The sequence below is a fragment of the Sesamum indicum genome, linkage group LG8 (assembly GCF_000512975.1).
Source record: "Sesamum indicum cultivar Zhongzhi No. 13 linkage group LG8, S_indicum_v1.0, whole genome shotgun sequence".
In the NCBI taxonomy this organism is placed as follows: Eukaryota; Viridiplantae; Streptophyta; class Magnoliopsida; order Lamiales; family Pedaliaceae; genus Sesamum; species Sesamum indicum.
Window position 1 is genome coordinate 11,044,640 of NC_026152.1, and position 11,986 is coordinate 11,056,625.

Below are 11,986 nucleotides of genomic sequence, written 5' to 3' on the forward strand. Positions count from 1 at the left end.
AGCACATTTTGCTTATCCTCATCCGGATTAAGCCTCACTACATAAGGAATCTTCCCAGTTGAAAAAGTAGATATGACTTGCCCTGTCTCGGTATCCCAATATTTAATATTCTTATCATACCCAGCACTCAAAAACTTCGTCCCATCATTGCTAAACCATATATCTCGCACAGCCTTGGAATGCCCCATGTAAGTTCTCATACATTTCCCCGAATTGAAAACATCCCAGATCTTCACTTTTGTATCCATCCCAGCAGACAATATCAAATGACCATGCTTGGGGAAGAACCTAATAGCTGAAACTCCTTTCGTATGCCCACTCCAAGTGTGAACCAATCTTTTTGGTATATAACAATGATCATTACTCGCCTTTGCGTCCTTAGGCGGTGCAATCCACGACCGGCCTTGATAATCCCTGTCCTCTTTTCCATGAAACGTAGTCTTATCAACATGTGCTTCCCCTTTCTCCCTCTCACCCCCTTCCTTCTCGCCCTTCTTCTTCGCATGCTCCTCAGCATACTTCTTCTGCTCCTCAGTCAACTCCCCTTGCACCCACTCTTTCTTCCCTGCCCATGGACTCTTCCTATTCTTCATCAACCATGTATCCGTTGCCGGGTTCTCTACCTCAGCCTCATCCACCTGATCACCTCCCTCATTCTCCTCCAACATCTCCTTCTTCTTCTCCAATTTCCTCTTCTTCTGCTCGTGTTGCGGTATATTATACACAGAAACCCCATCGTGCTTCTTAAACCCTTCAACATCACCCACATAATTGTTCTCAGAAGGATCAGCAGCGTACCCAAATTTATAAAAAGTATTATACTGTTCATCGAACACAAAAGATTCTATATTCGCATCCTCCACGAACCCAAGTTTGTGATTGCGGAGACCCTGAGCAAGGCCGTCTTTCGCGTACGGATGAGAGGGGCCCACAATGGGAGCCCATAGCTGGTCGTAAGTGGGGTTGAAGGAGACGAGGTGTTGGGTCGGGTCGATGGGTCTGTGGGCCGAGGAATGTGCCTGTCCGGCGACGGTGAGGGAGAGCATGGTGTCGTCGACTTTGGGTGCAGCGGATTTGGCCGGGAGCGCAATCCGGACCGGTGATGAGTCGGGTGAAAGATCCGATTCGGCAGTTGTGGTCGGACGTGGATCCGGGGGCGGGGAAGTGTCGTCGTTGTTCTCGTCACCATCCATGTCGGTGTCTCTGTAGGATTGCAGGAGATCCATAGTTAGGGCTTAGAGCTCAATCAGAAGAAATAGGGGAAGAAGAATCTGGCGGCTGTTTCTCGAGCCAGAGGAGTTTAAATATACCAATTTCTTTTTAGGGAATTAGGGAGGAGGATAAATCCCAATTCCCATCCTTATTATATTTCAATTTTTATGTAAATATACAAACCAAACTCAAATTTAAAAAAAAAAGAATCTTTAACAATAACTCAAATATAATTTTAAATCATATAATAATTTTTTTGAATTAAGTAATTACAATTATGCATAAATTTAAGTTATCAGTACCGACATAACTTAGCTCAATCAACGAAGTTGAGACCTAGCTCAATCAACGAAGTTGAGACCTCGTGATTTTAAGATCCTGGTGGTTTTGATCTCAACATATGGGATATTTCTACTTTAATAATAAGTGTAGTACTTCTTTAACTGTAGTGTTTATTAGATATAGTTATTTGATATTTATTAATAGTATATGATTATTATTGTTGTTAATAGTTGTTAGATATTGATGATTGTAATAGAAAAATATCCATCACTTCGCTTCAAAAAAAAAAATTCAATTATTGCCCATGAATATAATATTTTTTTAAGTAGAACACATACATGATTTATCACGTCTCGAAAAAATAAGCAATACTCTATAAGACCAAAAAAATAAATAAATTATAACAACTCACATTAAGATGCGCAATGGCCTGGAATCGAATTAAACCAATAAAAAATTAGGCTCGATTGGTTCAGATCCGTTTGGGACCAGACCAATCATAAGTATTGAAATTTGGGATCAGATCAGCCCAATGTCCCATGACCACTTGGTCTTTAGCGAGATTGGGCTAGGCTGGTTTTATTAAAATAATAAATGGCATATGAGTTTTATTTTACTTTTCAAAAGTGACTGTTTAATATTTTTTATACTTTTGAAACTGTAAAAATCATTATCATTATTGTTATACTTCTAATTTTCTAGTACTTTAGATTATTAACACTCCTTCATTTTCTTTGAAGTTTATTTTAAGTTCTTTTTTAATTTATTATCATCTACATTTATTATTGTAAGATTGTGCATCAAATTATTATTAAATTTATTATATAGTCTTAACTATTGGTTTTTCTAGTTATAATTTTTTATCATAAATTTAAGTAATTATTCAAAAGAAAACCTCAACTTTATATATATATAAAAAAATAGACCATTTCGGATCTGATCTAGTATTGGTTCGGCCAATTCATGGGCTAGGCGTGGGTTTATATATAGATTCAATTAAGGCCTATTTAAAGGCCCATGACTAGTCATAAATAGTAGCGGGCTGGTACATGCTAGTCCTGAACAACTAGAAACTTGAAACTCGTTGTGCACAAACTCACATAAGGTGTATAACTACGTGTCCGTGAGATTTGATCCTACGTCCTCAAACTTGTTTGAACTTGTCTATGTTATATTAACATTTATAAATATATTTTTAATTGTTTTATAATTTAAACAATATCAAATACATTTATGATTGGAAAAAAAAATCAAATTACTCGATACTTGATTGAAATCAAGTGATAAAAGTTTGTCTGAACTCAATTCATTAACCTTAACAAACCAAACATGAAGATTTTTTTTTATCTAATTAAATTTTAAACCCAACTTGAACTCGAATTGATTATGATAGAAATAACAAAATGTAGTTAAAAGTATACCATTCAAGCTCGAATCATAGTTTAAGCTTGATTAAATCAACAATCAAATCAAATTGAAATGTAATTTTTGAAACTCTATAATAACTAAAATAAATTTGAATAATAATGTGTTCAACTCAACTCAAATTATTTACCGTCTTATACATACCAAAATGGGATCAAAATGATCTTATTATGCAGCATGGTGTTGAAGTAAGGGGTTCAATTTTAAGTTTCATAAAGAGTTGAGGTGGTAATGTAAAACGCCGTAATTTTGGGGTGTTGCAGATATTTTCCTGAACTCATCGAATCCCCTCAACCTCAGAATCATGAAAAAACACAATAATCAAGGAAAATAAACGGCCACACGAAACAGAACAGCCCAACTACCAGTAACCAGAAACAACAATGGCGACTCTACCACCTTCAACGCTGCGACTCCACAAACCGAACACGACATTCCCATCATCAGCAAGGCCAAACCCAACACTGAAATTCCACGCGCCACCTCGCGCCGCCCCGGAAGAGGACTCCTCCTCCACCTCAACCTCGTCCGAGCCCGCACCCGACCAGGATGACAGCTTCGAGAACCGCCTCTCACAAGTCCGTGTCCGCTACCGCAGTGGAACCGGGAAAAAGGCCGAGATCCGGAAGTCCCGGAAGGGGAAGAAAACCGGGTCGGGAGCTTCTGGGTCGAGCGTATTTCTCCCGCCCGTGCCGTTAAAAGAGGCAGTGTCAGAGGGGTTGAATGTGGAATTCGGATTCAGTCCGTATTCGGAGCGGATCAATGGACGGATTGCAATTCTGGGATTATCCGCTTTGTTCTTAGTGGAGCTGGCTACGGGCAAGGGAGTAATTAATTATCACACCCCTGCTATTGTTTTCATTCAGGTGTACTTTGTGGCTGCTGTTTCCGCGTTGTATGTAAAGTATGAGAAAGAAAAAGTTAGTGTGTGGCCACAGTCTGAAAAATGATGGCAGTTCTTGAAGTGAATTATAAGTTGTTACAACGTTTTTGTACTAATGTATTGCTCACTTAATTGATCTGAGTTTTGTGCATTTCTTGTTTAATGATCTGAAGTGTTATTTTAATGGTTGCTTTAGTATTTCAGTAATTGTGTTCTGTGACAAGCTTCAATGAAAGAAGTGTGTGCCTCTTTTGCGGGAGACTGGAGTTTAATACATGTTTGGTCCGGCATATTTTGCTCGTAATGATTGCTTTTAGCTTGTTGTTTCTACCGTTACTAATCAGCTCGATGTAATTACAAGATGATTTCTTGTCGGTTGGGTGAGGGTGTTCTTTATGCTAGCCTGCATGAACATATGCTGAAATTGTATTATTTATACATGTACAAGTTCAGTGGTTGTACAGTGCTAGGTGGTTATTACTTGGCACAAGTTCAGTCGATTCCTGAAGCTTCTCAAGTCGATATCTTGCTTGGTTCATCGGATGGTGGTTGGTCAAGTGATGTGATTTTCGCATAGTTAATAGGAAAGCATTTGGAGTTCTGGATAGGAGTAAGGCAAAGGGATACAGAATTGAACAAGTTGATCTATGCCATGAAGAGGTTAGTTAATAGATGTTTCACTTTTCGTGCTGAAGAAATGTTGTGTAGTATGATAATCGATCTTCATTCCTAAAGTTCATTGTTATATCTTTTTTGAATATGATAATCGATCTTCATTCCTAAAGTTTATCGTTATATCTTTTTGAATATTATTCTATCTTTTTAGTGAGTGCTTTATGCTGATAAAGAAGATTAGTAAAGCAGTGGTGAACAAGCAAATGCATCACTCTGGATTTATTATGGAACATGTTGTTGGGTACTTTAGTCGAGAAAAGGAAAATAGGGTTGCTGAGTTTGTTTAGACTACTAACTTATCGCTTAATTACGGCACATTGTATTATGATGAAACAAGACTTGCATGCATTGACATCAGTTGGACCACTTTAATTGGACTTGTACGAAGTTGGTAGACTTTTACATTAAGTCGGACTAATGATCAACAGATACAATAAGAAATAGTGGCATTTTGAATTTCATAAGAAGCGCATAATTGGAAAGATTTCATACTGATGTTATGGAGAGGAGAGTGAATACTGTGACATTAATGTAAGCTGAAACCCTATCACTCAGAAATGCATGTAGTGTGTGCATGTTATGCTTAAAGCTGTCTTCTAATACGTGCATTTTTCAATTGACAGCTTCACCCAAATGTGATGAAATATGTTCGTATCTGTAAACTACTCTTGACTTGGCAGGTCAGAGGCATCCTCACAAGATTCCTTCTCTCTCTTTTTTCAGGATGTCGTCCTGATGACACCTCCTCTCTTGCTAGTGTGCAGCAGTTGAAAGAATCTCCCATTAAGTGGTTAAGTTGACAATTTCAATCATAAGATTATATCCATCATAAATAAATAAAAAAGCAAATAGACTGTTGAAGTATATTTGTCTTGGCAAAATTGGGTTTTGTTTTCCATTTTGGTCTCTGCAGCAAGACAGGTAAGGTTTCAGAGCACTAAAATTAGGCTGGCCTTAACAAGTAGAAAATTTGGCTCATATCTGCTAGTCACAACATTGGTTTTACCAATACAACGAAAAATCTAATGTTCTTGTGCCTGCGATAAGATGAACAATTTCTTGGTTTCTTACAGGTGAAGATGTATGCATACGTGATAGCTTGATGGTTTTATGGTTTCACCTGCTTATAATGTTTGTATTTAACCCTGCTGATTTTTATTTTTTATTTTTGGTTAAATCATTTGGGGGTGAGGGTGGGGGAGCTTTTCGGAGTCCCCGACCCTTCTTCATTAAGATCAGAAAACGAGCAAATTTACAACGGGGGTACTGACTCCCTATCATTTCTAAAAAGCTGGAAAAAAAAAAAGAGTATTATTCTCTTACAAATATTCACCAAAAGTATAAACGAGAAGCACTACTCTCTTACAATAAATCACAAAAACATAAATAAGGATTACTACTCTCTTACAAAAGTGAGACGTGCTAAGATGGATGACAAAGTTGGTGACAGTAATCCAATATATCAAAAAGTTTCTGCCATTATACTCGAATCATCAGTTCCAACTAGCACCTGCAGATCAAGCTATACAAGCAATCAACTATTGTCACCAAAAGTGGTGTACCATCAACAGTTGTAATGCAACAAATGAGAGAAGAGCTAACTGTACATTAGTCACATGAAACTTCAGCTCTCAAATCAAAATAGTGGAGCATCAAAGCAATAACTATGTATGCTCAAAATTGGGATACAACCTAAGCATGCTCATAAGACAAAAAGAGATGAGAGTGTTCCAGAGATAACAACCAAGAAATAGGAACACGCGATAAGCTGCAGAAATTTGTAGTGAACAACAACAAGCAATAAGTTACAGCATACAGAAATTAACAACCGTAGGCAGACAACAATGTAGTAACAGAAATAGTAAAAACAAAAACAACAAAGCAGCCTAACCAACATTCACGTGAAATTAAGGCAACCGATATCAAGTAAGCTACTCAGGGGGATCAACAACAATTTTGAATCAAGCGTGTGGGAGGTCACAAGAGTCAAGGTCAACAATACCTTTCGCTTTACCTGTGAGATGTTTCGTTCTACAAGAAATTCAAATCTGTTCAATGACATCTTCATGCCAGAGCCTAAATTCATTCTTATTTCACTCTTCTTCATTTGATGACTGTCTAGAAAGACTCTAGAAGCATGGGGATGGTGAATTTTCAGCCCAGTATTTTCTTTCTCATGATGATTAAAAATCTAGGTCATCTGTTCTTTTATCTTTCTTTATTGGCCCAGCAGCAGCACCTAATGCAGTTTGGTTTCAGAAAATAGGGGAAATTTCATGCAAAAGTATCGGACTTGTTTGTTAGTTCTTAAATGATATGTGCTAATGTAAGTAAATACTGATACATGGTCCAGTTTGGACTCTGCTAAGCATCGACAATTTTCTCTTATTTTCTTCAGTCATCTGTTTCCTGCACTGTAAAGAGACTGCCGTGCCAAGATTGTCATCTGGAGTGGTGGAAAATCAAACAGAAATAGAAACTCCAAAGAAAAAGGTGGAAGATTTACTAAACAACACAGAATAAATTTCAGTACAAAACATGGAAGAATGATATGTTAGATGCAATCTTATACCGGATCTATGCTCAAAATCTAAGACCTAATCACACTAACATGTAGCGGAACTATAGCAGTTTACTTTCATAACTGACAAACGATAGTTGATGCAAAACTCAAGGGTTTTTCATCTTAATCCTGAGCTTCCTGGCTATAACTGCAGCTCTAGGATGCACCGGCCTCTTATTTGGGTCACTCTGTTCCACTTCTACCCAATTGATCACCTTCAATATAAGTGACTGAGGCAATTTTCTAGCACCTTCTGCCGTTCCTTTTGATTTTCTCGTCCCCTTCTCCATTGCTTTCTCTAGAAACTCCATAAACCAGTTGCCTGCTTCAGTTTCAATCTGCTTCCCCAATTTGATGCTACTCGACAAACTGCAAGATGATCCCGGTTTTTTGTTTTCATCATTCTCTCCTGCAGCTTCAGAGGCCGCTACTCCCTTTTTCTCCGAAGTTGCCTTCTGGTTCAGAGTTGAAGATCTCAAGTGTTTTCCCAAAACTGACTTCTGTTCAGTTCTTTCAGGAAAAGCTGCGATAGATTTGTATAGGGCAGCCCTTCTTTTTGATGCATTTGACTCTGAGTTTGGTTGTCCTTCCACAGAATTGGGGATTAGTTCATGTAAAACTGAGCTTTCTTCTTCATGATACTTTCCAGTAGCTTCCCTTGGTTCTGCATTTGATCTTTTAGCTGTTTCACTAGCAGTAGTTGCTGCTTGGATGGACACCATTTCTGCCACTGCTTGCACAATTTGGTTGTGGAACTCAAGAAATTGATCAAAACAGGTTGATGGGTCATCTAGTTTAGCTGATTTTGTCAAGTTCGAAAATATCCTGAGCAATAAAATTGTGAATGTTATAGCAGGGCTTATACACAAGAAACGATCAAGTCAAGAGTTTATAGATAGGCTTTCGCATCAGAAATAACTTTTTACTTGAGAGAGCGAACAAGGTTCTCGGTGGCTGAGGCATCTCTTAGTGCTTGAAGGGCAACCTTCTGTGCTGTTTCTCGCTGTTGCACGGCCTCCTAAATGCATTAACATGAGGAGATATTTGGGTTAATTACAGCAACTTTCGCCAAAAATTAGCATAGCTATGGACTATATACCTTCTTCTCATGAAATTGTAAAAATCATCTTCTACTCTATAACCCAATTTCGCAATCTAGATAAATTCGAGAGCAGGTGCAGCTCACCTTTCCAAGATTGCTGAGCTTTCCAGGTAAATTCATGTGAAGACTTGTATTTATGGAGTCTGAATCACCAGATAAAATTCGAGATTGTGAAGCAATCTTCGGCTTTGAGTGAGACTCTGCATTTCCACCAACAATGGCGGAATCCGCTGTGTTCACATTCCTCAATATTGGAGGTGGCGTCGAGCTCTTGTTCTCCTGAAATAGGAAAATATTTAACAACCATTAGCAAGTTACAGACATGCAGCCCAACAAACTGCATTAGTGCAAAAATGTACCTACAGCTATGTTGAAGGTACTTTTGGAAATCCTATGCTCTCTGTCACAAACACTTTTGCTCCTTGAGAACTTAGACGAGGAAGGCGTGACAGCACAACTTTTCCGAATTAATGGAGTTTCTCCCTTAGCCTCCACCATTTTAGACAAGAAAGCACCACCTACTGAAGACCTCACCGCGCTCCCATCCCTCATAGCTTTCCCTCTTATCATCGGTGACATAGGAAAATTCCCGGAGAATTTCACTGCACTAGGCGGCCTCTCCTTCACCGGTGTACACTGGTCAAAGTCCAATGGGACCGGCTTCAAATTTCTAGGTGATAGAGGATTTTCACTCCCATTAGGCCCTGTTCCCCAAGAACCCCTTCTAGGAGCTGACAATTTAACATTGGGCTTCTGCTCATTCTTCTCCCCCTTTGCTCTCAACCCCATCAATGGCTCTGGTGTGCCCATCAAAGGGTGCCTCCCTGGGAGCGGTTTGGCGCCCCTAACGACAGGAACAGGCGAACCGGGCTCCAACCTGTCAACGTAAATGAACTGACCCAACTGCATCTTGTTGCTCATAACAAGATCATCTTGTTCAAAAGGGAGACTCACATAAATGGAATGCGAAGAATCCGAAACTTTGATGTAAAAACCATGTTTTGGTAAAAGGTTTTTCTCATCAAGATCTGCGGGAACAATGTCTGTGACCTGCAAAAGCGAGCTCCTGTGCTCGCTTGTGGGCTTCACCCCTGTGTTCATCCCGTCCAGAAGCTTCAACAGAATCCCAGGTGCCAAGGACGCCATGTAAATCTTCAAAAGATCAACCCAAATATATATCAAAATTCTCAAAAAAACAATGGTCCAATAAAACGCCCCTCCTGATCAAGATAGATTAAGCAATACTCTTATCTATTCCCCAAAAGAAAGAAAAAAAAAATCAAGAAATGTAAAGAGGAATCCTATATAATTCTGGGCTAGAATGAAAAAGATGGGAAAAGGGACGAGTCCTCTCAGAGGAATTTCTCCGAATACTTGGGGGTTTCTTAATTGTCTGGAGACAAAATTCTCATTTCTCCAAGGAGAGTTTGCGAGTAGTGAAGACTGAAGAGTGAAGAGAGAGCGGTGGTGTCGTGTGAGGTGTGGAATGAAGTCCCAACGGTCGGCAGCAATGGAAGATTTTAAATTCTGTGAATTCGGAACGTTGCGGATAACGGTCATGTGCTTCATGGTGGGTCAAGTACTCCCAACTTATTAGTAGTCTTTTTTGAATATGCGGTTTATTTGGGGTAAAAAATAAATTACCTTTAAACTTACTCTTCCTAATTACCGGTAGGGGTTTATTTGTATGTTATTTTTTATTTGAATAATTATATTTATATTCCTTAATCTATGATTTATTTATAAAAATCAATCATATTTTTTATATAATTACATATATACCTACCAAAATATCAATATTATTTATACAAATCGCCTCTTTTTTTTGAAAAATTAGACAAACCCTTATAAACTTTAGCATCATTACATAAATTACCCCTATTTTTTTGCTGTTAGGGGTAGTTTTCATAATTATGCAAAAAATATGGTAATTTGTATAAATAGATTATTCGTCAACGAATGTAAATAATTCATTTTTTCTTTTGAAGAAATGTCGATGTAACGTATAGTTACAATTTAAACAAATGTACTTGTATAATTAAATATAATTTTAGGGAATGCTGATGTAATTTATCTTAACAAATTCATCGTGTTTTATGAATATTTACGAAATCCCACGATATTAAAAAGAGAGAGAGAACAATGCAATTTAGTCCCCTGTGATATTAAAAATGAGCAAATTATTCTCTTAAGTGAAAAATATAGCTATTTATCACCCTATATTTTTTAAAATGCAGCAATTTACCCCCATGTATTTTTTAAAATGGAGGGTAAATTGCTCTATTTTAAAAAATACATGGAGATAAATTATTATTTTTTTCAAATGAGGTAATTTGCTCATTTAAAATATCTCATGGAGTAAATTACATTAAACCCATTAAAAAAAAAAACCTAAATGTCTGTCGTAAAATTCCGAAGTTTCCACTAAATCCGTATTTCATTGTAATATATACATGATTGGCGTGAAACGAATAGTATTTTCATGTTCTATAAAATTTTAATGTATGTTGAATCAATCTGGCTATATTTGAATTACGTGAAATTTGCAAAAGAAAACTTTATTTTAAATTGAAAATCATTAATTCATTACCTTTTTGTTTTTTATTATGTTAAGTAATACTTATATACCAAATTTTATCAATTTTATTCCTAAGAGTTTCATTCAACACAATCCTACATTCTCTGCTCAATCTCTACGTTTCCCATTTCGACACAATCTTACTTTTTCTCATCATAATATTTTGCTGCATTTTGTTAAAAATTGAAAAAACACAACCCTACATGAACTTCTTTTCAATGAGCAATATATGATTAGTAGGGATAATTACATTTAGCCACCATATCAAAATGTGAAATTACATTTTTTTCTTAACTAAGTTTTAAATTTATACTCAACTCTTTCTGCAAGTTGCTGATCCCATTTTATTGTAATTTGAATGAAAAATTTTGAAGTTAGTAAAAAAATTATTTTTTTCTTAACTAAGTTTTAAATTTATACTCAACTCTTTCTGCAAATTGCTGATCCCATTTTATTGTAATTTGAATGAAAAATTTTGACGTTAGTAAAAAAATTATATAAGTGTTCAATTTTACCCTCATTTAATATTTTCATATAATAATTTTGTATTTAAGAGAGAAAAAATATAAGGGTAAATTACAATGACATTCTCTGAGATTTGATATAATTAGGAATGCCCCTCTTTGTTTGAAAAATTACCAATATCTCGTTGATTTTAACGGTCGTCTAACAATTAGCCCAATTTATTAGGTTTTCATCTATTTTTTATGCTAAACTAACCAAAATGTCTTTGTGGGTTAAAAATTATAATTTTATTTATTTTTTATTTTTTTATGAACTAAGTAGGTAAACTTCTTATAATTTTTAAAATTTTTTCATCAATCCCGTTCGATTTTTTTTATAAGTTTTTATTTTTTTTTAAAAATAAAAAGTACCATAAGGGCAATTGATAATTTCATATCTCAGTTAAAGGATTGCATAATTTCATCAAACATCAGGGATGTATTTATAATTTTTTAAATAATAGGGGGTATTCGTAATTATAACAAACATTAGGAAAAGTGGTTGTAATTTACTCAAAATAAATGATGTTAATTTTATTTCACACACACACACATATATATATTATATTTATCCGTCTATAAGTATAAAAATATACATGATAATGTCAAATGAGTTGCAAAATAAAAAAATTATGTAAATTTTTTTGCTAACATCAGCATCTTTTGTCTAAATTCTAATAGGAGTTAGGTGTAAAACGAAATTTTTTAAGGGGTATAAGTATAATTTTAAGTTTTTTAAAGAAAAAAAATATAATTTTGTATT

General features: G+C 36.1%; 3 protein-coding genes across 3 annotated transcripts in view; 1 reads left to right on the forward strand and 2 right to left on the reverse strand.

The window, feature by feature from the left end:
* Positions 1-1,329, reverse strand: part of LOC105168253 (pre-mRNA-processing factor 17) — a 1,931-nt gene extending 602 nt beyond the window's left edge. Inside the window, exon 1 of the mRNA XM_011088259.2 lies at positions 1-1,329. Within this exon, the coding sequence (XP_011086561.1) occupies positions 1-1,226 (1,226 nt within the window). The 5' untranslated portion in view covers positions 1,227-1,329.
* Positions 3,164-3,986, forward strand: LOC105168254. Its single transcript, XM_011088260.2, has one exon. It carries the CDS (start codon positions 3,303-3,305, stop codon positions 3,867-3,869), a length of 567 nt encoding a protein of 188 aa, XP_011086562.1. The 5' UTR covers positions 3,164-3,302; the 3' UTR covers positions 3,870-3,986.
* Positions 6,955-9,722, reverse strand: LOC105168255. The gene is made up of 4 exons (XM_011088261.2): positions 8,506-9,722; positions 8,227-8,421; positions 7,967-8,058; positions 6,955-7,865 (listed from the first exon to the last, which is right to left on the reverse strand). The coding sequence occupies exons 1-4, from the start codon at positions 9,286-9,288 to the stop codon at positions 7,148-7,150; spliced, it is 1,788 nt and encodes a 595-aa protein (XP_011086563.1). The 5' UTR covers positions 9,289-9,722; the 3' UTR covers positions 6,955-7,147.